Raw genomic sequence first — 27,592 nt, 5'->3', positions numbered from 1 at the left:
TTCTATGCTAATTTCACAATATTCAATGGCTTCTATGGGCTTTACCTTAACTTTAACCTGCAGAGGACTATATATCAGCATGATTCTACATATGTCAGCTCACAATCCTCAGAATGGCATGTGGGGTTAGCAGACTTGCAGTGCAGTACTGGTCACCGGAAGTGAAGGGTCTATAAATAGCATGGGAAATCCCAGTGTTTTCACAAGACAGGGGTATATTTAAAAATCATTATGGAGATTAGGCTTCACATCACAAGAAGCAAAATGCACCTATAAAATGTACAGAAATGTTTTTCCTTTCAGAAACTGTTTAATTTTTTTAAATAAGATGAGAACTTTTTTCACAGCACTATGAGGAACAGGGGTAATTTCTGCGTAGGACTATTTTTGCGTACGTTCCAAATGCTCATTGGTTGAATTGGTGGTCTGTAACCTAAAGAGTCACTTTTTGTCTTAGAAAAAATAAATAACTATACAGGTATCTTCCAACACACATACTGAATGCATTTGCAAAGTTTCAGTGAAATGTGACAAGCACTTTTTTAAATATTTGATTTTTAAATATAGGGTAACCAAGTTGTACGAGCAAAAAAGTGACAATATTCTACCATACTTAAATGCATTAAATATTTGCAAAGAACTTTTTCTGACTTTTCAAATAAAAAATATCAATCACAACTTGTTTTTTAACAATATTAATGAAGAAATAGTTTTAAAAGTAATCATTTTCTGAGAAATTGGTCTATTTTTAAAAATTTATTTCTGACATGCCTCCCCCTTTTTCTTGATCACATGTCAAAAATCCTAAATCTTTAAATTTTCACAAAAGGTGATATATTTGGCTTTAAATTTGTAAATACAGTGTTTTCACATTAAAACATGACCAGTAAAGGGCACCTAAAGCAAAAAAAGTACTCAATAATGGATTTTCCATGTTGCCATAGGGGAATACTGATATGGCCTTAACCGCAGTAATGAAAGTGAGTTTTTCCTCATTTCTAACCTAATTTTTGCTCAAATCTACACAAAACTTGATTTCAAGTGCTTATTACCACCATATTTAGGTAAATATAGCCCTCAAAGTTTAATATTTGATATTTTTACTAAATTTTCTACACTTTTTACAAGATAGGACATAAAAATCAGCCAAAAAGACCAATTTTCCATAATTTGGACCTATAACTTAAAAAATGCATATTTTGAAGGAATTTTGTAGTGTATTCCTCTCATGGCAAAGTTAACAAGATCTTCAAGTAGTTTAAAGCTATTTCAAGAAACTTTTCATTTTGCCATGGCTTCATCTTAAGGCTAAAAACCACTAATTCCACTTTCCATAGGCTTCTATGCTAATTTCACAATATTCAATGGCTTCTATGGACTTTACCTTAACTTTAACCTACAGAGGACTATATATCAGCATGATTCTACATATGTCAGCTCACAATCCTCAGAATGGCATGTGGGGTTAGCAGACTTGCAGTGCAGTACTGGTCACCGGAAGTGAAGGGTCTATAAATAGCATGGGAAATCCCAGTGTTTTCACAAGACAGGGGTATATTTAAAAATCATTATGGAGATTAGGCTTCACATCACAAGAAGCAAAATGCACCTATAAAATGTACAGAAATGTTTTTCCTTTCAGAAACTGTTTAAATTTTTTAAATAAGATGAGAACTTTTTTCACAGCACTATGAGGAACAGGGGTAATTTCTGCGTAGGACTATTTTTGCGTACGTTCCAAATGCTCATTGGTTGAATTGGTGGTCTGTAACCTAAAGACCATATAATATGACTTCAGTTTATTCCTTTTACGACTTACCGATGTTATATCATCGTCATCTAATTCTAGAGGTGTAAATTCAATTATATCATCTGATTGCTCTACTAACGACCGACGACGACGACGTGATGATCTACACTCTTTGTATTGAAAAGTAACCACACTACCCGTCGTTGAAATCGAGTCAATGGAGCAGTATTCGGTACTTTCTGTTAAATTACAATTAACTTTATTGAACTGTCCCAAGTCCTGAGTACTCCCTGCCTTGTCTTCGCAAAGACAATATTTATTTAAGGACGACGATTGTTGATGTTCATCATAATTAAGTCCAACGACGTAGTCAGTAAGAAACTGTGGTTCTTCGACGAATAGTTGTTCATCAGATGATGTTACTCTGACAGACAAAATATTTAAAACAATGACAATTTTGTTATATTTCAGAATGGTTAATATGACATATTCCAGTGTATTCGTTTATTGAGTCATCTAAAAATACAACATAATCCTTAACTTTTCTTTCTTATGAATAATATAATAAAGGCACTTAATTTTCAGAACAAAGTATGAATCTAAAATGCATATTAGTGTTATATATTAAATTGCAAAGTAACATTAAGAAAAAGGAACGTGTGCATACCAAAACCTTCTTCTTTGACGTATGGATAATGATAAGTCCCTGAATAGATCGTAAATAGCTCAACTATCACATTAGGTTCAATATACTTACTTCCAGAGCAAGTTTCAATATCCACTTTACACCTTCATTGGGGAGTTGAAAAATAGGATCATGCACATTTATTTCAGTATACTATGACTGGTCTTTTACATTCAGATTTTTGAGGAGTTATGCAAGAGCTTGCCGCAATTAAACAGACCTTTTGTACCGCGCTAGACATTTTACAATTAGATTTCTGATACTTGGTTATGTCGCTACAAGATTGAAGTTATCATTACGGAAGTTTAATGGTCGTAATCATGAACTCGTAGATCGTTACGGTATATATATCTGCACCATGAGAGCAAATTTATGCAATATCCTGACACCAAACAGAATATTCGAAAAGTCGAACCGTAGTTCGATCGGACCAAGCAACTAAAATTTAATTTAAAAAAATACAAATGTTGTGTTTTGCAAATATTAATATCTATTAATACATAAGGCAAAATCTATGATGAAAGTGTGCATATCTATATATATACATAGATATATAAATATCAGGGTTTAAAAAATTCCTGACGATTTTTAAACTGTCAAATTTGCCAAGCAATTTTCGTTGTCGTTGATCCGTCCTCGAGACTAGAATTTGTACCAATGTGACATCTATGGCAACACCGCCTGCACAAAGACCAGCGCTCTAGACCACTAGGCTAACCATGTTATATAACATATAGCTTTCAATGAACGTGTCATTCCTCCTCGAAGGTTGGATCTAGTGTTGTTACATAGTACACGATTTATGGTAGTAAAGGATAGCTCATTTATGTGTCATTATGTAGGATAGAGGAACAAATAAACAATACATTATACAACATATCAATGTATGTAAATGTAGTTATATAAAACAATAGGGATATAAATTATCAAGAATACAGACCTTTTTAGAGCGGCAGAAGTAAATTGTGCAAAATAGGAATGATTTCCCCTCTTTCAAGAGAGGTTTACATCATCTGTAAAGCTTACTCATTTTCATTAATTTCGATAACAGACACTGTAAGTACTACCTCCAAGATTTGGCAAACTCTTGATCATCATTGATTGGTCCATTATAACGGTGCATGTAATCATCAGATGGGTTTCTAGAGACGCTTGGGAAACCACACAGTCCTTTTGCTTCATCAATATCATAAATAGACGGTTTGATTGTAACTGTCCCTATAAAACCTGACCATCTGGATATTGATAATGTGATCTCTGTTCCAATTGGAAGTTTTATCTAAAATGCAAAAAAGATCAACTTTTACTTCTGAAGTCAGAAAATGTTTCATTAGTCTTTCATTAATACAGGATTAGGTGAGTTTACATGGTAAAGATAACGGAGTTTTGTGGAGAAAAAAACATTTGGTACGGCTTTTTGAAAAGAATGAGAGAAAATGTCTGACATAACGATGTCATAAATTGTATTACCTTATATTTATTCCGATTACTTTCGATATGTAGATCATTCTCGTCACATATTTTTACGTTCGTTATTGGGTTTGGTAGTAATTCTTTCTTTGTCTGACTGACTGACGACTTCTGATTGCAATACCACAGTGACAAGCTGATCCATCCCATCCAAATCCACAATTAGTCAATAGTGCATGAACCTAGAAAACAATAAGGTGATTTAAAACAGTCTGTTTATTCGAGTTTTCTTTATTGAATTTTCTTTCAATATAAAGATAAATTCGAGATATGGATACCAATACTCTTTATTGGCATCTAATTTAAATCATTGCGGCACTAGACTTGAAACATTTCAATAGATATTATATCACAGGTATTTGAACATCAGGTTGGAAATGTGACTTGCATGTTTTTTAACATTCAAATTGAACGTTATTTTACGTTATATAATCAAGTTGCAATTTACTTTGAACGAATGAAATTTTATCTGAGCTGTTTTGTTTGTTTTTTTTACGAATAATAGTATATTCACCGTATTACAATTTCAAAATTTTAATCATTAAATTGAAAATAAAAGTTACTTTTAATGGCGTATGAATTTGGTTCAACTTATATTATTTATAATAAATCGTGAAATGTACATTACCCAGTAAGGACCTTTATCGTTTCTGTACATAACAAATTCACCAATGTCCATAAAATGATAATACTTTCCATCGTAGGTGGAAATGTGTGGGTCATTATTTGACTGACACAGCCTGTTAGTTAGGGTGGCATCCTTATCGATCACAGTCACCTTTACAGAAGAAAATTGTTGTATTCCTGATTATAACTCTGCTAACTATCTGATATTAGATTATGATACAAAACATATCCGACGATTTCAAGCGATGTAATTGTATATAATTTCATCTTTGATTTCATTTTTTGGTTAGAGTGGGGATGAATTAATTTGTTGTTGTTTTTTTTTTTTGTTGTTGTTTGTTCTTGTTTTCGTTTTTTGTTTGTTTGTTTGTTTTGTTTTGTTTTGTTTTTTTTTGCTTTTGTTTTTTTGTTTTTTTGTTTTGTTTTGTTTTTTTTTTGTCGTTCTGTTATTGATAACGTCTTCATATCATCTAGAAAATAGCGCAAATTCATAATTTGACGTTATTTATATATTAATTACATAGAACATCAATAAAACAAATTTAATCAAACTAATTATCATACTTTTATTTCTGGAACCTGAATGTTTCTCCAGTGTTCGTTCAGGAAGGAGAGAGAGGAAGTACCGACATGGATGAACGTTGTGCGACCTTTATTATTGTATAATCCATCACTATATCCAATAACTTCTAAATATTTCTCGTCTTTCCAATCATTTGTTGACAGTTTTATACCACAGAACTGTGCTTTGAATATGATGTCTTTACTTGCGATATTATTCACACAACCTGATTGTACATTGCTTTTGTCTGGTTGATGAAGATACAGGTTTTGTGAGCAATGTGCCGTAAGATTGACATGTGACGCCATGCAGCCAACAGGGACAGTTGCACGAAAAGAAATGTGAACGGACTGGCCTTCTACAACAGTATACTCAAGTTCGTCTGGCTAAAAAACACAAACATGGGAAATGACAAAAAAAATCAAAAGTTGTAACCTATTGAAGCGTTTTTTTTTTTTTTTTGTTTTTTGTTTGCATGGTGTATCGTTTCCATTATCTTTCCACCATTCTGAAATATCTTTTAATTTTAAAGCTTCGGAATATTTTTCCCGTCATTAATATGGAGTTAATGGATAGTAATATATAGCTACTGTTAAGAAGCTCAACAACCAAAAACAAATTATAAAATATACATGCATACATCAATTAAGTATATTTTCAGTAAAGTATGTGTTTCATTGAGAACGTTGGTTTATTGGAACACATTGTTCTTGTAGAACCGCCTATATTTTACTTGCAAAATGACTATAATGAAATACATGTATCTTAGCTGTCTACAGATTGCAAAATGACGATGATGACAGCTTTCAACATATGTAAAGAAAAACAACATAATAACAGGACTATCGTTTAAACGATCGATTATTTAACTATCCGAAGAAGATAGATTTAATGCATGCATGTTCCCAGATTCGCAAGTAGCGTTAAAACATCGATAAATATATTTTATTCTAGGAAATACTCGGACATTTGTTTGTAAAATGGACAATTTGACTCGTTGATGAAATAAATAATCATCTAAAACAAGACAGAAAACATTTAACTTATTCAAGAAGATTACTAGAGATAAATGAAATGATTTTTACAAAATGTACTTACAAATAAACCCGCTGGGAATACTGAACTTCTGTGATAAGGGCTTGGTATTGCGTTTGCTGTTTCTCTAAGTCTTAATGCACAGTGTACCTAGAAAAGTTTCATTTTTTTTTACTACTCAACTACCTAAGATGCTTTCTATAATCGTTGATTTAAATGAAAGTCGTTAATTACATGTTGGCTCTTCATTTGTTCTTCACTTTTGACTTTACAAAATGTGTTTCTTTTTCAAATGGTGATCCGTTTAACTCGATAACAGAAGGTGATTGCATAATAAAGATAATTGCACGGTATTTATTTTTCCTTTATAAGCCATCAGATTTATTTTGCTTAATTGGATAAAACAACATTAAATAAGGTTATATAAACAAGGCATGTTAATGTTATTTCAATGCAACTTGTTCATCCCAAAATTTGATCGAGTCGTCAATAAAATATTCGACTTTTCGTGTACCTCCATATTCATCTGGTAATCTTCAATCCAATCTGAATTTCTTAAAACTGTGGTGTTTATGTTCCCATACAGGACGTTGTTCATTCTTTTAACTTTGTTTCCATTGATATACCAAATAACATCATATACATATAACTCAGGTGATGAGATATCAAAATGGCATCTGAAAACAGACTCCAGACTGGGGGTTGGTGGGTAGAAAGGTATCTGATAACTTTTACCTTCCGTCAGGGTTGCTTGCACGGTAACAGATACGCTGACCCTTGGGTAAGATGCTACAATATGACAATTTTCAGAATTGCGTACTTGAAAAGGATAAAAATCGCTATTATTCTCGTTGAAGATCTTTCGAAACATATCAGCATAGTTAGATTAACCTGAGGGTATCAAGACCACAGCTATTGATGTATCAAATTACGATATGATATATACTGAATATTACAGCGATGCCAAAATCTGTGTCACGTGCCGTATCAACCCAAGCCTTCTATTTCACACCAAGGGCAATCAAGTTTAGAAGCCGATAAAAAATCGAATGTAAAACCTCTATTTCTATTTTATTTTTTGAAATACATAGAAAATAGGTAATACACACTGAACGATAGAAGTATTTGTTGGTGAGGCTTGAATAAATAGCCCAGATGTGTTTTTATCGCCTCATGGTGCATTATTAAAACAGCAGTCGATTTTTACAATGACTTTACCTCATTTCAATGATATCCAAAGTAAAAGTGATTATATATCGGTATTTTATGAGTATTACAGGGTTATTTCATTTATTATGTTGAAAATTATCCCGTTAAAATATTATGTCACCAATATAAACGCAATTTTTCTTTTTATATATCAATAAAACATATCTGTTTGAGCCAGTATAGCACAATAAAATTATGTAGGAGAATTCAATTCTACTCGCTAAAAGCATTTGTAAAGGTCTTCAAGTAATCGTTTTGAAGTTAGCCAAAGTTTGTTTTGTTTTTGTTTTTGTTTTTGTTTTTGTTTTTGTTTTTTTTTTTTTTTTTTGGGGGGGGGGTGTTTTGTTTTGTTTCTTTTTTACACACACACACATATATATATTGAAGTCTAAACTACACCCCAACTCTAGAATCGATGCGAGGTTGAAAATTTGCGATGCAAGTTTGGTCGCTCCCTCAGTGGGATTCGAATCCCTTCTCTTATCTGACATCTAAGGCAACATTTATAAATATACGCACAGCTACACCCTGGGTAGTATCCAGTTTCCGAAGACATTCCACCTGGACAAGCAACAACACCACTTCCTGTAAAATATTTGTTCATAAATGACATAAGATGTTTCAAAATACGTATATGTTAATAAATCTATTTAATAATTTTTAAACAGCTAAATCCCGTGACTTAGCATTCAGATATAAAAATGAACATCTATGATGAAACAAAACAAATGCACCATCGTATAACCCTGATAAAAATAGTACATACTTACAGAAATCGGTATTTCTTGATAACTGTTCTTTCTTGTTTCGCTTTTTTTTTTATTTATTTTATTTTTTATTATTATTTTTTTTTTTTTTTTGGTTGTCACAGTGTTTTTCATCTTAGCACTTAATTAATAAAGGCTACCAAAACAGTATGAATCATTCTTTGGCGTGGGTATTAAGTAGTAAACGAAGAAACTGCCACAATTAGAAATTTTTATTTCTAAGGTGTCTTTGCAGATATCGTCCTCTGATTGAATGCAAACTTCCCTCGATACATTCCCGTCTTGTTTGGTAGGAAGTTCACCTTGAAAATAAAAACGCATATAATTGTATGTAAAATGGTACATTATATATTCTATTTTTTATTTTAACATTAATGTTCAATATTTCTCACTTATATATAGCTGTAACATTGCTGCTCGGGCGTTAAACCCCAACAATTAATCAATCTATGTTGTGTAACACAACAGACTGTGTAAACTCTGTTTATTAGTTCCGAATTACCTGCACGTTTAGAAAGGATGCATTTTTTCCTGGAGCTATGAACTAACCAATTTAAAGTAGTAGTTGTGAAAACGTGTTTGTCTATGGTTCATTTGTTTTTTTCTTTCAAAAAACAACGTTCAATTCAGGTTAACAGTGATTTGAAAGGGAATGACGTGTTTACATTTAATCCGATATATATATATATACAACGTCTCAGAATGTGACGAATCAATTCTCTACACTGCTCCATCGGATCAAATTGATACAGGGAAAATAACGTAAACTTATAGAAGGGTCTGAACAATTCCCAACGATGTTAGAACTGTCAAATTTGCAAAGCAAATTTTTGTCGTTCCCTCCGCGGGACTCGAACTCGTACCGCTGTGACATCTATGGCAACACCGCCTGCACTAACTCCAGCGCCGTAGACCACTCGGCCAGCTAGGCTATAAAAATATAGCTTTCGCTGGCCGGGTCATTCCTCCTCGTAGGATTAATCTAGGGTTGTAACTTAGTACACGATGTATGGTGGTACGGGACAGTTCATCTAGGTGTTATTATGTAGGATAGAGGATCAAATTAATGATGCATGTCACAACAAATCAATATTATACAACGTCTCAGAATGTGACGACTCTATTCTCTACACTGCTCCATCGGATCAAATTGATACAGGGAAAATAACGTAAACTTATAGAAGGGTCTGAAAAATTCCCAACGATGTTAGAACTGTCAAATTTGCGAAGCAAATTTTTGTCGTTCCCTCCGCGGGACTCGAACTCGTACCGCTGTGACATCTATGACAACACCGCCTGCACAAAGTCCATTGCCCTAGACCACTCGGCCAGCAAGGCTAGTTCCCGCGGAGGGAACTACCAAAAACTTGCATCTCAAATTTGACAGTTCTAACATCGTTGGGAATTTTTCAGATCCTTCTATAAGTTTACGTTATCTTCCCTGTATCAATTTGATCCGATGAAGCATTGTAGCGAATATATTCGTCACATTCTGAGACGTTTGTATAATATTGATTTGTTGTGACGTTCATCATTAATTTGATCCTCTATCCTAAATAATAACACTTAGATAAATTGTCCCGTATTACCATACATCGTGTACTAAGTTACAGCTCTAGATTAATCCTACGAGGAGGAATGTATATATACACAAATAACCGTAAAAGTAGTTTACCTTAACTGTGATATAAATTTAGCAAACTATATTAATCTACACTGTCAGAGTAATCAAGGGAACTAAGGTTATAGCGGTAATCAAAAGAATGTAACCCAGTGACAAAGACCAGCATGGAAAACAGACATACACAACAAAGAACATAAAGTAACTAAAATCATACATACAAAGTAACAAAAGTAAATGAGCAACTCGGACTCCACTAAAAACTGGCAGCATGGACCAGATGCACCGGTAGGGTAAGCGTCCTCTGCCTTTCTAGAAACACCCGCCGAGTTGCTCATAAAAGGTCAAGTCCGGCGTAGACAAAAGAGGAAAGGAAAACCATGACCCGTTGAATAAATCAGTGTTCATGGTGCTGATGGATACACCATAACGAATCACGAGTTCATGATGACGACCATAAAGTATTCATTGTCCACTTCTGTACCATGGGATATATATTTTATAGTAATAATATCACAGTGAAACTTTGTAGGAAGTTTTGTAAGAATTTTGAAGTAATCCACATGTCCATACTTGGTTCATATTTCTATTTTCATTAGAAAACATCATTGAAAAGTAATGTATTTTTTTTATTTCTCTAAGGATGCATGATTGCGTTTTTATGAAAATATGCATTCATCTATAAGAGTTATATTAACCATTTAGCCAAACTGGATTCATAGTTCCACAATGATTAACGCCAGGTGGTGATGTTGGCATGACGTCACCATTTTCGCTGTTATGTCTGTACCATCCTTCTATAATCGTGTGATCACTGATAGGTAAATCCATGAACAGGTCTATTTCATAGTCGGACGAGCGTTTCCCTAATTGATCAGTCTCAGTATAGCTTCTACATTCTTCGGAAACTATATAAATAAAATGGAATATTCAGAAAACTTATCTTCAGTCCTTTAGCCAGATGACGAAATCCTCTCCCTTGATGATTTTTTTATTCCTATATAGGTTAATAGAAATGTACATATGCCATGAATCCGCCTGTTTGCAAAAAAAAAAAACAAGTGCAGCGATGTCATGAAAACCAGAGTCTTAAAGTTGGTTACGAGGTCATTTCTGTGTATTCGTCTTTGAAAAAATCTTTTCATCCAAGTGAAACATATGTAAATATGTATATGTAAATGACATCAAAAGAAAGCCTAGATGTTTTTCATTTACAAATTAGATGTAAAAAATGTTACCTTTTAAAAAAAAGAACTTAAACAAACTCAACATTTTACAACATTCCCAAGTTGATACTAAACAGTGAACAAAAATAAATAATTCTGATACATTTTCGTCTAACAAATATGTTTGAAGAGCAATAAAAATGTCTTATTTCCGTTCAAAATTGTTGTGATCATAATCTTTAAAAAAAAACAAGTATCTGTTATCACTTTAGTTTCTTTGTATTGCCGCCAAATGTGAATTTTTCCAACAATGATCACAAAATGCACTACAAATGTATACACTTTGATTCGGCATTACATATTTTGTTCGTCCCTTTTGACTAATTTTAACGATGAAAGTTTGATTCCCTGAGAACACACTTAGATAATCCTATTCCTCCATTAAAGGTTTTTGCAAATTTTTCATAGCCATCAAGTCTAATCTTTAGAATTTACCATTATGCACTTGATAAATTTTCGATTAATATGCGTTCCTCATCAAATTTTATAGATTTACAAAGACTAAGATTTGTTTGATTTGTAAGATTGGAACTTATTTCAAAATCCAATTTATTAAGTATTTGTTCGTATTGCTAGTCCAAAACCGCTATTCAATGTTAACACAAGTCGTCTTACAATATACTGAAAAATCTTAACAAAAATACGTCAAGACTGTGTAGGAGAGTATGGGAGTGGGGCAGGGCGTCATCACAGCAACTTAGCCGCTACAGTTAATAGGACGTATAAAATATTGTCTTTTCATCATCTATAGTTTTTATACCTTGCCAAACGTAGTGGCAAGGTATAATGTGATGCCATCAGAAAATGTGTGGATAATTACGTGTCCGTCCGTTCTTTTCGCGTAATGCAATATTTTTTCCCTCTTTACCAGCCCCATTTTTACCGATACATATGTTACCTGACGTTAATTTTAGAACGGATGAAAAAAATGCTTTGAAATTTTTAAATCATATATATATATATACATATTTCTTGTGTTTATATTTACTATCATATATTTTAAATGCATAGGTCGGTATTTTATCACCTCAATTCCATTGAAGAGTTGGTGCGTATTCCAAAAGCTTTTAATGGTGCAATTCTTTGGTAATCGTTGATGTCTTACAATAGAACACGGCATATAATAAAGTAAATCAAAGCTCAGACTATATACAAAAGACTTGAAAATATAACACAGGATATCAGTCAGTAATTTGAGTTCATGAGAAGGGTCTCGTGTCTATCGGTTTGGTTGTCTAATTAATAGAACAATGAACAGAGGTGTGATGCGGTTTGTGTGACTAGTAAACAAGTTTTGTGATAAAACTAGTGGGTGTAAATAAACAAACCAAGCTTTTAAGCACTTATAAAAACATTAGAAAAGTATTGTTTTTTGTTATTTGTTTCTCCTTCTACATGATAACTTTTGCATATGTATATGTACTTATGAGAAACCATCCAACCCAGTTGAGTATCCAACCCAGTTGATCTTAATTTATACTATCAAATTTATATATCTAAATCGGAAAACCATACCCATATTTTGGCACATCCCCTTACTATGATATTTTGGGAAGTTTCACCCCCCTCCCCACTTTACTCCTGGACCGTACGGTGAAATACAAAAATACCAATTTGGTATGCTTACAAGTGTTTCAAAGAATATCCGTTTTCCACTCAGTCTTTTATACATCTTTATGTTTTTTTTGTGTGAAACTTTTTTCACGAAACTGGTGAAATTATCCTATAACACATGTATGTGTGTGTTAAATATTGGGGCAATAGAATATATAAGGGAACCAAGATTCTAGTGGAAGTTGAAGGATTTGTATCCATGGACAAAGGCGACAAGGCATGAAAAACAGACAAACACAGCAAAGAACATAAAGTATCTTAAATAATACATACAAGTAATAAAAGTAAATGAGCAACTCGAACACTTAAAACTTGGAGCATGGACCAAGTGCAACGGTAGGGTAGTCGTTCTCTGCATTTCTAAACACACCCGCCGAATTGCTCATATGAAGTCTGGGGTAGACAAAAGGGGGAAGGAAAACTATGATACATGGAACAAATCAGTTTTCATGGTGCAGATTGATACACCATAACGATCCACGTGTTCATGATGACAACCATGAAACTTCTGTAGTGATGACTTCAATCTGGAGGCAACATAATCCTGTTTAATAAGCCTAATTCTCAGAAGTCTAGCGCGATACAAATAAAAAATTACCCTCCCCCTAAATTTCCATGAAAAATACAACAAATTTTGAAGTTACGGTAGGCTCTGTCATAACGTATGAATTGTGATATGAAACCTCCAAAGGCAGGTGCTGAAGGATTATTCAGTGTTCCATTTACTACCATTAGGTTTCCAATCAAGTATTAGCTATAGTTTACATCGTAATTCTGATGCAATAGCACATGCAACGGGTTCATTCTTTATGGTGATTTCAAGTTACAGAAATTTGTAAGGACTTTTCAGTTATTAGTTGAAACAGTGTCGAGTCTTTGATCCAATATATTTCTATCAAACATTTTTCTTACCAAAACATAAGCACTTATTGCTTATGAAAACCTCTGAAATACGTTTTATAGTGTTTTCGTGATCAGCTTATTGCCTAAATTATGGGGTATTTTTCATACAACCTGACTTAAATGTTCAACGTTGCAGAGGTAATCATAATCAACAAGCTTTAAAACTTTGTCTGCAAAAGAAGTCCTCTTTCGAGTTTGCTGACCTATATTGACCGAAGTCACTTCAAAATTTGCTGTATTTTTCATGGAAATTTAGGGGGAGGGTAATTTTTGATTATCATTTTTGGCAATATCGTTTAGATATAAATTATAAACCAAATGGCTATTCAAAGGGTAATCGGGGCAACCAATATTCTAGCAAAAATCAACAGAATGAGATCCAGGAACAAGAACTAGACATGGAAACAGACACACACAAAAACTTAAACTTCAATAATACATACAAAGTAACAAAAGTAAATGAGCAACTAGAACTCCGCTGAAAACTGGGAGCATGGGCAAGGTGTCCCGGTAGGCCTGAAAACTTAACTTTTCAATGTCATCTAACATTCTTGAATCTATATTTGTTTATTTGGAAACAATTATTACGGAATTTGGGCATTTCACTACTCATGACCTTCACTGTTTCTACATACCTCAGTTAGCGTTGCCTTATTTTTTGCAAACTGGAAATAATGTGTTCAAAATACATCAATTATGAAATATAAAATCCCTCTAGGGGATAGGGGGTCTGCTGGCCCTTTGTTTAATATCTTTCGAGGAAAAAATGACATTTTCACACAGCAGATCAAGCTGTTTGTTAGCTATTTTACTCTATTCAAATAGCGTAGTATAGAACTATGCGTTTCATACCCTTATCAAAGGGCAGGGATTTGATTCAAAAGTCGTTAATGATAGTTTATTCTGACTTTTAGGTTTGGCTTTTCTATTTTTGCGTGTTTAAAATATTTTAGACCGAATTTAAGAAAAAAACATTCTCTGCATTTTAAGTTAGCTGAAATTTAGAAAGAATGCATAGCTCTTTAAAAATATCTTTGTTCTTAAGCACTAAAACCATAAACGAAATTCCGATCATCAGTCTAAAGTCACTTATTTAATATATGAAATGACTTAAAATTTATTCCAACCACCACTTGGTATGTAAGACTTCATGGCTAAAATTAGGTTACAGTTAAATACGTACCCTTCTACAAATGTATTTGAGGAATGTAACGAGAAATTTGATGTTTAAAACTAATTATTAAATCATGTGTTTTCGTTTCTTCATACTCCATATGACCATTCTTTCCAGTGAAAACTTTATGAAAAGCCATAGCTTTAATCATAAACACAGAGTAGAGATTTGTACAATAATTCAAATCAGTCGTTTTTATCAACAAAATTTAACCTCTTTTAGCAATCTATCTTTTAAACAAGGCTTGGGTAAGAGTAAACTTATTTCCATTGTCATTACAATTATATTTGTATACTTACTAACATGTTCGACAATAATCATATCATAAATAGTGGAGAAAGATTTCCATAGATGCTTCCATTCAGTTGAGTTTGTGTCAAAGTTGTAAATATTATTTCCATATCCCAAATAGTAAACAGTTTCATTAAACACATCAATCTGTCTGATAAATAATGGTGACCTTAACCAACGAATGAAATCACCTTCAAGGGTTGCCATAAATATGCTGCTAAAATAATTATAACAGTAGATCATTGAAGTTGCCCGATCTGAAATTAAAAGAATACAGAAACAATTATCAAAGCATTATCCTTAGATGGATACGATTTGCAGCATGTACGAGTTTCTGTATATATTGCAAATATGACTAATTCATTTCACTCGAACCTTTTCGATTCTTCGCCATCGCATTTTGTAATCTGCGTCTTTGTGAAATGTATTCACTGTTCTCACCTACATGTGTATGTCCACACAACCTACCTCTAGAATTTTATGTCAGGTTTGTCCTGTTAACCTCTTTTCCAGGAATCTGACAAGATATAAAGATCATGTATGCACTTCTTGAATGAATGTTCTATTCTTTTCCATTTTCACGTTCTAATTTAGTGTGTGATTTATATAAGATTTAAACGTTCAGAAAGAGTAATCAAGGGAACCAAGGTTATAGCGGTAATCAAAAGAATGTAATCCAGGGACAAAGACCAGACATGGAAAATAGACATACACAACAAAGAACATAAAGTAACTAAAATCATACATACAAAGTAACAAAAGTAAATGAGCAACTAGGACGTTTTGATATTTGCGAAATAATTCGATTACATAAATTTCAAACAGATTACTCACTGATGATAGCTATGACAGGGGAGATATCAGTAATAGACCCAGAAAACGGTAACCTTACAGTAATTGCCAATGATGTTTATCGGCCGAAATCGATTGACTACGATTCCATCCATGGCTATGTTTACGTCATTGACAGTTGGAATATAAACAGGTAATAATAACAATTATTTTCATTTTTCAATAAGAATAATATCATAATTTATGAAAGAATAATAAGGGCGGAAATCAAAAGACATGACAATAGACAGACATACAGCAAAGAACACTAAATAACCAAGATGATACATACACAGGAACAAAAGCAACTGAGCAACTCTGACTGCACTAAAAACTGGGAGCATGGAACAGGTTCACCGGTAGGGTAAGCGTTCTCTGCTTTTCTAGAAACACCCGCTGAGTTGCTCATAAAAAGTCAAGTCCAGGGTAGACAAACGAGGAAAGGAAAACTATGACCCGTTGAATAAATTAGTTTTCATGGTACTGATGGATACACCATAACGATCCACGAGTTCATGATGACGACCATAAAACTTCTGTAGTAATGACTTTAATCTTGTAGCAACATAACCCTGTTCCAGAAGCCTATTTGTTAGAGTTCTAGTGCGATACAAAAAGTCTGCGTAGTTTTGGCAAGCTCTGGCATAACGTATGAGTTGTGATATGAGCCGAAGGGATGTTGTCACAGATGAAAGGAAAGTTGACAATTCTGAATGAAAATCATCACATTTGTCGTAAAGTTTGGTCAATAGTTTTCCTTTACCATCGATTTCTAAGTGTAGGTCAAGATATGAGGCTGACTTCACAGTGGCTGTAGTATCTTTTATCTCAAGTTCTTTTGGGTAGATGCGATGTATCAAATCCCCGAAATTAGGATTGTTTAAAGATAACACGTCATCTATATAGCGGAAACTGAGATTGAAGGATCTAGCCAAACAATATTCTTTCTTTCTGATCAGATCAGCTATAAAGTCAGCCTCATAAGAGCGAATGAATAGGTCAGCTAGTTAAGGAGCACAATTTGTTCCCATTGGAATGCCGACCGTTTGTTGAAAAACACGTCCACCACACTGGACAAATATGTTGTCGATTAAAAATTCCAGCATTTTGTAAACATCTTCCTCTGTATATTTGGAAGATGATTTGGAATTATTTCATACAAAGTATGAGGAATCTCTACCAAGAACTATATATTTGTATCTAGGTGTACCGTCTTTTTTCGGAAAAACAACGATGTATAATGTTTTTAAGTCGGGATTTTAACTGAATATGGGGAATAGAAGTATACAGTGTTGAAAAATCATAGGTTTTAATGCTATCATATTCAGATAATAGTCTTGAACTGATTGTCTCCAAAAGATCTTTTGAATTTTTCAGGATCCACATTGAATTAATACCACTACGGGAGTAACAAGTGTTGTGGTAGGACTGTAGACCCTCTTTGACAGTTGTGATTATAGAAGTTAAAAGTTTTGAAAGAGGTTTGATGGTACATTTTGCAGATCCAGCTATGAAACGTTGTTTGTATGGATTCTTGTGAAGTTTAGGAATCCAGTACATAGACGGCAAATCACAATCATCGTCCTTGGTAGAGAGACCAAAAGAGGATAGCACAGATTTATGGTTTTCCACAATCTCTTCTTTGGAGAGAGTGGTAGCAGTGTAGGTCTTATCACTGCTATTATTTTCTACGTCTACCTCTGATAATAAACATTGGATATAAAACGTTTTGCAGACAAAAACAATGTTGTTTTGGGCTTTGTCTGCTGGTACGACTACATATTTTTCATGTATAGTAGACAATGTTTTTGCTACATCGGGGTCTTTGAAAACTGGTGTAATCTTGGCACTCATTGACCTACTTAAAACTTTCATTCGTTTCAAAATTAAAGACCTCACCGCCTTCAACCACTCTGAAAGAGAATCAATGTCTTCTTGTTCTCGTTTTATCCATTTTCTGAAGGTGATCATGGTTTTGTATTTTCCCTCATTTATTTGAACAAGTTTTTGTTAAGATATTTTTGTTAAAGGTCGGGATATTTTTGCCTTGCCTTTTTATTTCGTCCAATTTAATGCTCTTTCAACCATGACTTATTTTGCATTGATGTTTAATTGTTGTGTTTTCTTCTTGAGCTTTTTAGATTTCAATTTTCCCTTCAATTATGAAAAGCATCTTTGTAATATTCTGTTGCACAAACAATGTCTATTATTCTTTCCAGGTATGGTATGATTTCATACTGTTATGCATTTTCAACCTATGTCTTGTAGTACATTGTTTTACTTCTATTTTCATCATATTTATTCAGGGACTTTATTTTTTTAGGAAATACGGGAACAATATTTGTTCTTTTTGTTTCTTTGAAAATCCGTAATATACTGACCTCAATGTATATATAGGTATAAAATTCAACACAGGCATTTATGCTAAACAAATATAGTTCGAAACATACCTATAGTGAAATCCATGACGAAGTATTCTGACAATATACTGTGGGAATTACTTCCGTTCAACCGGTATTTCTGAATCCCGTTCATTACAAAGTCAACAGTGTAATAAAGCCATCTAAATAAATCATTATTTTATATATGTGGTTTTCAATAAGGAATGAATGTACACTCATACAATCCAGAAAATACTGGCAGTTTCATTTTTTGCTAACGTGCTTAACATAATGTTAAAGTAAATGAAAAATAGAGGAGGTATATTGTAAAATTGTTTAATATACAGCTATTTCACAAATATCCCAGTGTAATTACTGACGATTGGTTTTGTGAACAACCAAATGCTTAACAAATAAAAAGGACAACTTTGAATAAAGGACTGAACCTACCATACAAACGATGCTTTTTCAGTCTATATATGTTATACTTATTACATAACGATAAACATTTCTACATTCAGATCTGCTCTTTCTTTTAAATCATGCTTTAATCTCCCACTAAAATTAACCAAAAGAAAGCAAATAAAGAACGACAACTCTTGCAAAGTGCCAATTTCATGTAAAATCTATATATTTTTTATCTCAAAAGCGCAATAACCAAATGAAAAGTTAAGACTGGTTATGTAATTCCTTACCCTTTCTAATATAAAACTGAATTTGGTGGGTTTTTCACTTTTATAAATCACCGTCTGTCTGGTTTTTAGAAAGACTGCTACTTAATCATTCATCGTGTACATTGCAATCTTTTTTTCTTCAGGTTTATTATCATTATTGAAAAAAGCTGAAACTTTGACAACTTTAGCCAATAATTGTTGTTGTTCGACATTTTACCAGTTTCAATAAATTATAATAAAAACAAAATAGAAACTCATTTGGACTTAATTTAAGACTGGGAGACCTGATCAATAAATATGGCACTTTCGTTATGCAATTGTATTTAATTATTTTTTCAATATAGGAAATTTACGTACAGTTCAAGTCGAACAATGTCTGTACTCACCTGGTTTTAGGATCAATGTATAGTGAGGTGGCGACATCGGGGGTATTTATGACTTTCTCTTCTCCAGATCCATCCATGAAGGACCGTTGAATAGTGTTATTATTATTATCTGACCAGAATATGTAACCATGCAGACCATCCACAGCAACACATAAAGGTTGTGCTCCCGTATTGTTAGAGATTACTGTTTCAATAGAAATTTTGCTTGAAGATGGGTACTGAAACCTATAGAAATATAATTTATTCATTTACATTTTTTTCAAAGTTAGTATCGATAATATTTTCGTGTTAATGTAAATGGCCGTTGTAGAAATACCATAATAGTGGTAAAAAGGCCGCAACAAACTGCCATCTGTCTGTACTTGTGGACATATCACATGCGCAGCTAAGATCAATATAGAATTTAGTACAATAATGCATCTACACATATAACCCCCGGAATCGATGTAGATGGCGTGTTATCGTTAAACAATCTAAGTTTAGGGAATTTGATACATCGCATCTACATGTACCCAAAAGTATTTAAGATAAAGGATACTACATACACTGTTTAGTCGATTCATATTTTGACCTACACTTAGAGATAGACTTCAAAGAAAAACTATTGACCAGACCATACATCAAAACACGGTAACTTTTCATTCCATATTGGTAACTTTCCTTCGGCACTTTGTATGGAGTTTTAATTTCATAACTCATAAGATATGTCAGAGCCTGCTGTAACTAAGCAGACTTTTGTATCGCGTTAAACTTCTCACAATTAGGCTTTTAGAGAAAGGTTATGTTGCTACAAGATTACAGTCATCACTACAGAAGTTTTATTGTCGTCATTATGAACTCATTGATCGGTACGGTGTATCCATCTGCACCATGAAAACTGATTTGTTAAATGTGTCACAGTTTTCCTTTCTTCTTTCATCTACCCTGGACTTGACTTTTTAATGACCAACTCAGCGGGTGTCTCAGTAAGCAGAGGACGCTTACCCTACCGGTGAACCTGTTCCATGCTCCCAGTTCTTAGTGCAGTCAGAGTTGCTCAGTTGCTTTTGTTCCTGTGTATGTATCATTTTGGTTATTTAGTGTTCTTTGCTGTGTGTCTGTCTATTTTCATGTCTTTTGATTTCCGCCCCCCTTATTACTCTTTCATAAATTATGATATTATTCTTATTGAAAAATGAAAATAATTGTTATTATTACCTGTTTATATTCCAACTGTCAATGAAGTAAACATAGCCATGGATGGAATCGTAGTCAATCGATTTCGGCCGATAAACATCATTGGTAATTACTGTAAGGTTACCGTTTTCTGGGTCTATTACTGATATCTCCCCTGTGATAGCTATCATCAGTGAGTGATCTGTTTGAAATTTATGTAATCGAATTATTTCGCAAATATCAAAACGTATCATAACGATGAATACAGATGTATATGTCTGAAAATGATAAAAATGGGGAATCTTTTATATGCAATAATTCCGCAAGTAAGGTTTGAGGAAAAATCAAATTTACTATCTTTTTAATAGTGATGCTAAAAGAAGTGTGATAAGGGAAAGAAAGAACTTAACAAACAATATAAGATTTGTTGATGATGTCACTAGGAAAAATTTGGAACTTATTAAAATACTTGATGGAACTGATTGATTTGAATCAGTTTGGTACTATAATTGTGGAATTTATGGTAGAACAGAAGATGGGCTTCAGTTGAAGTTTGGACTGTTTGATGACATTCAACTGAGATTACGTCAAAGGAGAAACTTATGTATGTACATTTATTCCTTTTAGTTAATTGTCGGGGATTGAGAGACATTGCAAAGAGAAAAGATGTTTTAACATGTTGAAATCAAAACACTGTAATATTTATTGTCTTCAAGACACATTTTTCACCTGAAATCGAGAGAAATGTTCGATCCATGTGGGGCTATGTATGCTACTGTTCCTCACTGAATTCAAACTCCAGAGGAGTAGCAATGTTTTTCAACAATAATTTTGAATTTAGTGTTTTAATGGAAAAGAGAGATGTAAGTGGAAACTATTTAATCCTAGATATTGTAGTTCAAAAAAAAAATAACTCTGGTATGTATATATGGACCAAATGCAGACTCCCCTGATTTTTATGATATGATTTTTTTTTTGTAATATATGACTTTGGTAATGAAAAGTTTGTTATTTGTGGTGATTTTAATCTTGTTCTCAACCCTTACTTAGATTTTTATAATTATTTACATATTAACAATCCTAATGCTAGAAATAGGCTTCTTGAGTTAATAGAAGAAAAAGGTTCGAAGGTACGAAGGTACACTTGGCGAAAAAGAACACCTTTCAAATAGGCTAGACCAGACTTTTTTCTTCTCTCAGAGAATACATCGATTCATTTAAAAAACTGTTCTGTTGAACCTAGCTATAGGTCTGACCATTCTATGATAGTTCTAGATTTATAGTTCCATCCATTTGTTCGTGGTAAGGGGTTATGGAAATTCAATTATTCTTTATTGTATGACTCAGAATATACGAAAAATGTCAAAAACAAACTTTCAAATATTAAAAAAAACAGTATGCTGCTCTTGTTTACAACTTTGACAATATTGATACTATGAATAATGAGGATATTTACTTTAGGATAAATATGCAGCTATTTCTTGAAACTTTACTTATGGAAATTCGTGGCAAAACCATATCCTCTTCTAGTTTTAAAAAAAGGGAATCTGAGAAAAAAGAGCATGACTTAAGAAATAGAATTATGCAGTTAGAATCAGGAATAGAAAAATTAGAAGCATGAACTTGAAAATCTACGTAAAGAAAAGATGTAAGGGAAACTAATTAGGTCAAGGGTACAATGGGTGGAAGAATGTGAAAAGCCTTCAGGATATTTTTTGTGGACTGGAATCAAAATATTTTGTCAGTAAAATTATTCCAAAAGTAGAAAGAGATGATGGTCAAGTTATAACAGATCAGTTTGAAATATTAAAAGAAGCGAAATTAATTCATGAAAACTTATATCAATGTAAAGATTCTTATACTGGTTGTAATCTGAATGATTTAGAAACAGATTTATATCAAACATAATATAGCATTTCAACTGGTGATAACAAAACAATCTAGAGGGAAAAATTACCATCCATGAAGCAGGTGTTGTATTGAAAAAAATCAAAAACAATAAAACACCTGCATCAGATGGATTTTCAGCAGAATTTTTCAATTTTTTGGGAAAGATCATAAAAACTTTGTAGTGGAATCTTTAAACTATGGTTATGATATAGGTGAACTTTCTCTTACTCAGAAACAAGGAATTATTACTTGTCTACCAAAAGGAAAAAAAAACCTCGTCATTTTTCGAAAAACTGGCGTCCCATTTCATTGCTTAATGCAGTATATAGGATTGGCTCTGCGGTTATTGCAAACAGATTTAAGAAAGTTTTAGAAAAGTTGATTGATTTTTATCAGACAGGCTTTATTAGCGGGCGTTATATCGGGGATAATATTCGACTTATTCATAATATTATGCAGTATACAGTATAAAATCTTCTCTTATTCAGGGCGGAAATCTTTCAGATTTTTTTTTCATATTGGACGTAGGTTTAGGCAAGGAGATCCTATTTCACCTTATTTGTTTATTTCATGTGCAGAAATTCTTGCTATCAACATTCATGGTAATAAGGATATATGGTATTCAGGTTTTGCAGACGGAACATAAAATGTTTGCTGATCACACATCTTTAATTTTGGATGGCGGTGAAAAATCTCTGGCTTGAATATTATTTTTTCTAAAACCCAAGTAATTTGGATTGGGAGCAAAAAATATAGTAGTGATATATTGTGTTCTGACAAAAAGCTTTCTTGGGGTGAAATATCTTTTAAACTACTTGGTGTGAATTTTGACGTTGATCTGAACAAAGTAGTTAAAATAAATTATTTTGACAGAATCGAGCAGATCAAATCATTGTTAAAACAGTGGTCAAAAAGAAACCTTATTGTTATTGGTAGAATTACAGCCATAAAGGTTCTAGTTCTGCCAATACTAAACCACTTGATAATTTCTTTACCAAATCCTGGTGAAGAACCTATCAAGAAAATAAATTAACTCATGTTTACATTTATTTGGAACTCACCAGTCAATAAGGTTAAAAAGATATTTTATGTAAAGAATACGCAGAATGTGGACTAAAAATGATTACTTTAAATGTATTTATAATTGCATTGAAATCAACTTGGCTCAGAAGAGTTTGTCAACAAAATTGTAAATGGCAAAATATTTTTATGTCTTATGTTGACAAAAACAAATTGTTTAATTGTGGTTGTGTTTACATAAAGAAGTTATTTCTTAAGATAAAAAATTATTTTTGGAAAGATGTTTTAAGATCTTGGGAAATGTTAATTGATAGAAAAAGAGACACAAATTGGAAATACTTTCTTTCAAATCCTATATGGTTAAACAATATAATTAAAATAGATAATGAGCCACCATGTTTCAAAGATTGGTTTGATCATGGTACTATATATATTAATGATTTGTATAATTCTGATGGTTCATTTTGTACTGTAAAACAGTTACAACAAAAGTATGGAATAAATATTGATGTTATGAAATACAATATTTTGAGAGCAGCTGTAAAATCAGCAGCGAAATATTTTATAAAAGGTACCACTATTCTATGTAGACCATGTATCCTTTCTGTATTTCAAAACCTTATTAGAAGTAAGAAAGGGTCAATAGATATATACAATATGTTAGTGAAAAATTATATCTGTCCAAATGGACAAAAAATGGAGTGAACTACTAAGTGAACATAATTTAGAATGGAATTGTATTTTTAAGCTTCCATTTATAGTCACTAAGAATACTAAACGCCAGTGGCTTTAGTATAGAATAAACCATTATATACTTACTACAAAAAGCCTCTTTTCAAAATGAAAATTGTTGATGATTCTTATTGTACATTTTGTCACACAGAAAATGAAACAATAAAACATTTGCTATGGAATTGTAACATTGGTCGAGATTTTTACATAATGTTAGATATTGGTTTCTTTCACATGGATTAAGTATTCCAATTACAAAACTGAGTTTCATTTTTGGTGATGTCTCAAAACTTTCTAAAATGGTCCCAAAAACATTATATTTTTTAATATCAAGAAATATATTTATGATACAAGGTGTTTTAAAAAAACAATTTATCTATAGTAGCATTAAAATGTAAGTTGCAAGATATGTATAAGATAGAAAAAATGTTAGCAGTAAAAAATAAGTATATTACTAAGTTCAATCTCAAGTTGAGTAAATTCTAAAATATGTTTAATGTCTAGGATGTATCTAAGTGAAATTAAAGATTTATAAAAGTATTTCAAATTAGAAAACAGGACTTCTCCTCTTTTGTTTTTGTTTGTTTGTCTTTTTTCTCTCTGATTTATTTCTCCTTCATTTTTATTATTATTATTATTATTATTATTATTATTATTATATGTACTCTAATTTTTTTGTACAAATAACCCATATTTTACAAAAAATATTTTTCAACAATATATACATTTCTTAATGAGTATATGTATTCATGTTGTGATATTTGTGAACAATGTAAGTTGTGTTTTTATGTAATGATGATTGTATATGACTGTTGGAGAATTTAGAAAAAATAAAAATTTTAAAAAATCTACTATCATGACTAAGTACATGCAATTGATAACGTAACGTAAATAGTACTGTGGACAGGCATTAAAAGTGCTTTAGTTTTCGAGTAGAATGGACCTAGAGGATATACGACTATAGCATATGTCAATTAAAATTAAATAAATGAGGTTTTTTGATACACTTTAATTTGATAAGTAATTTGATAAGTTTACTGAAATCGTTCATTCTTGGTTTTGTAAAACAAGTGACGTGTAAGGATCACATATATAGAATTTCAAAAATGTACAAAAGAACTTTTTTCGACAAAAGTTGATTAAACAAAAATTCCCCTAAAACTGGTAGCATTTTAGTGCATTTTCATTGTCAAGAGATAATAAGACACCGTTGTCTATTACAATGTATTCTGTATTCTGTACTGAATATTAAATAAAACAAACTCAATGTTCTTGATTTGATTTGCAAAATGAGCTTTACAAAATGAGTTTTTCGTACTGTTTTATGAACAGAACGTTTTGGCGAACAGACTGAAGATTGAGATTGTTTTGGTACATACAGAAACAGTCGTATTTTTTCGCATTTGTCTTTATATGATTCAAATAAAACGTTCAAGATTTAACCATGAATCAGGGAATCTCAAACAAAAAATGGGACTCAGGGCTCCATGTCAAGGCTGGATTTCATATTAAATTTGACAAAACATAAACTGTAAAATTTGAACTTGCATGGAAGCTTGTGCTTACATATACATGCATGTTGTACAATATAAATATCTTATCATGTTTTACTGTGGACCAGGCGGATGGTTGCAATGCAACATCCTCCGCAGGGTAGGATTCACACATTGAAAAGGAGGGGTGCCAACCGGGAATTCTCAAAAGAAAGGGGTTTTAGGACAGTATTTAGAATTTGTGTCTATTTTTCTCATGAAAGCGACAAAATTTCGGATAAAAAAGGGCCGGCAAACCCTCCTGCACAGCTCAGGGTCGGTCCATGTGATAGTAAAATTTTATATGAAATAATCCATTTACAAAAAAAACTTTGTAACGTTCTTTTTCACCATCACATACTAGATGACTTTTAAGCAATGCCGGAGTCTCCCCATCGTTTAAATCCGGAATGACATCATTTATATAAACACAGATCGACGGGTGCCTTTGGGAAAACAGAGAAAAGGCGTTAAAATCAATACCATACCACAGATCTGTTACAAACCCCAGTTTTGTTTTAAATGAAGCCTATGTTGATCTTTTAATTTATATACGTTATTCTTGTGACTAATTTTTCCATTTTTGGTGATTTATCTTGACTCTGAATATTCTGTTCTTCGTTCCAATTTCCTCAAAACAGCACTCAATTGACCACTAAATGTTTGAATAACAGAAACAAAAAATGTCATACTATTATATATCTGCTTAAAAAGCACTTAAAATATTGATCGTGGTAAAAAAGTAAATAATATTCACGCTTTTCTGTTGTTCCAACAGTTCGGAAACAGAACAGATTGTCCGGGAATAGATTTCGTATTTTAAACTTTTAGTACAATTAGTAGTTGCATTTTGCTAAGCTAATGTTGAAGATCGAGAACTTTGTGTATATTTTATTTGTAATTCAGAACAAAATATTTAGATATACATTGTAACATTCTACAGTGTTTTTTATCGTATAATCATTGAAAATGCACTAATATGCAACCATAGGGGCAATTTTGTTCGTTGATTAAATAGTAACTTTTTGTCGGAAAAAAAGTTCTTTTTTACATTTTTGAAATTCTGTACATGTGATCTTTACACATTACTTGTTTCACGATACCTACAATGAACGAATTTACTGAAATTTTACTCTAATTAATGCAAAATAGCAGAACACTTTACCACCTACCAGTTGTAAAAGAATAATATTCAAAAACGCCATTTATTTATCTTTCCATTGACATGTAATATATCCATATTCCCTCTCGGTCAATTGAAGTTCGAAAAATCATTAGCAGTCCGCTGCACTGTAACGGTTTTCAGTGCTGGCGCTACTAATTTAGCATATAGTATTAAGAAAACTAGCAAACGCAGTTAACTTGCTTTAGTATTGTTTTGGCTTTTAAACTTCCCGTCCACTATAAGAAATGAATTCATCTCTTACCGGTCAATGAATCTACAACCTCAGTTTTATATAACGAAATTGAAATAAAAAAGAGGAGACAGTACAACCTTTCCATTATGGAGGATTTGAAGCTTATACGAGACCAGAATGTAACGTTAGAAATAATACTGGGCTGAAAAATTCCAATTTCAAACACATATTTCTGTATCTATTGTTTTGACTTTTAAATTCATCATTATTGAAAGATTGCCAGCATAAGTATGTTGATAATAAGCAGGTTATTATATATAATTCAATACATTCTTTATTCAAATTGAACTCAAAATTCAATAAGTTATACAAAGTTACATACAATCAAGTTTAAAATTAAATGACTGAACCCTTGTTGAGGACATAACAAACCGTCAATTCTTATTTTGATTATTTTGTTATTATTTCTTTCATTAAGGTGTATTGCGAACACGTCTCTGTGTTTCATGGGAAACAAAGCAGAAAACTTTAAGCATATAGGCAAAACATAAAATATATTACCATAAGAAGTACTATATGTGGATACGATAGCTTTCTAATTATACATTAATCTAATATATGTGTTTGTACCATACATGGACCATTGCAACATTTGTAAAATAATCCACAAATTCTGAAGAGAAAAACTAAAAAAAGCCA

The 27,592-nt window shown here is 32.4% G+C and overlaps 1 protein-coding gene across 1 annotated transcript in view; it reads right to left on the bottom strand.

The window, feature by feature from the left end:
• The window catches only part of LOC148611717 (von Willebrand factor D and EGF domain-containing protein-like), a 31,048-nt gene extending 3,982 nt beyond the window's left edge, over nucleotides 1–27,066 (bottom strand). Inside the window, 16 exon segments of the mRNA XM_088592542.1 lie at nucleotides 1,820–2,174; nucleotides 3,503–3,714; nucleotides 3,906–4,009; nucleotides 4,012–4,087; nucleotides 4,534–4,683; nucleotides 5,097–5,480; nucleotides 6,193–6,279; nucleotides 6,644–6,918; nucleotides 7,858–7,923; nucleotides 8,246–8,407; nucleotides 10,425–10,634; nucleotides 14,943–15,191; nucleotides 18,216–18,328; nucleotides 19,207–19,431; nucleotides 20,404–20,563; nucleotides 26,963–27,066. Of these exon segments, the coding sequence (XP_088448668.1) occupies nucleotides 1,820–2,174; nucleotides 3,503–3,714; nucleotides 3,906–4,009; nucleotides 4,012–4,087; nucleotides 4,534–4,683; nucleotides 5,097–5,480; nucleotides 6,193–6,279; nucleotides 6,644–6,918; nucleotides 7,858–7,923; nucleotides 8,246–8,407; nucleotides 10,425–10,634; nucleotides 14,943–15,191; nucleotides 18,216–18,328; nucleotides 19,207–19,431; nucleotides 20,404–20,563; nucleotides 26,963–27,038 (2,904 nt within the window). The 5' untranslated portion in view covers nucleotides 27,039–27,066.
• Nucleotides 27,067–27,592: the final 526 nt, after the last annotated feature.

This window comes from Perna viridis, chromosome 7, assembly GCF_037379345.1.
Source record: "Perna viridis isolate PV_CMFRI_1.1 ecotype Kerala chromosome 7, ASM3737934v1, whole genome shotgun sequence".
Taxonomy (NCBI): Eukaryota; Metazoa; Mollusca; class Bivalvia; order Mytilida; family Mytilidae; genus Perna; species Perna viridis.
Note: the sequence above shows the minus strand (reverse complement) of the source record. Positions and strands in the feature narration are given on the sequence as shown.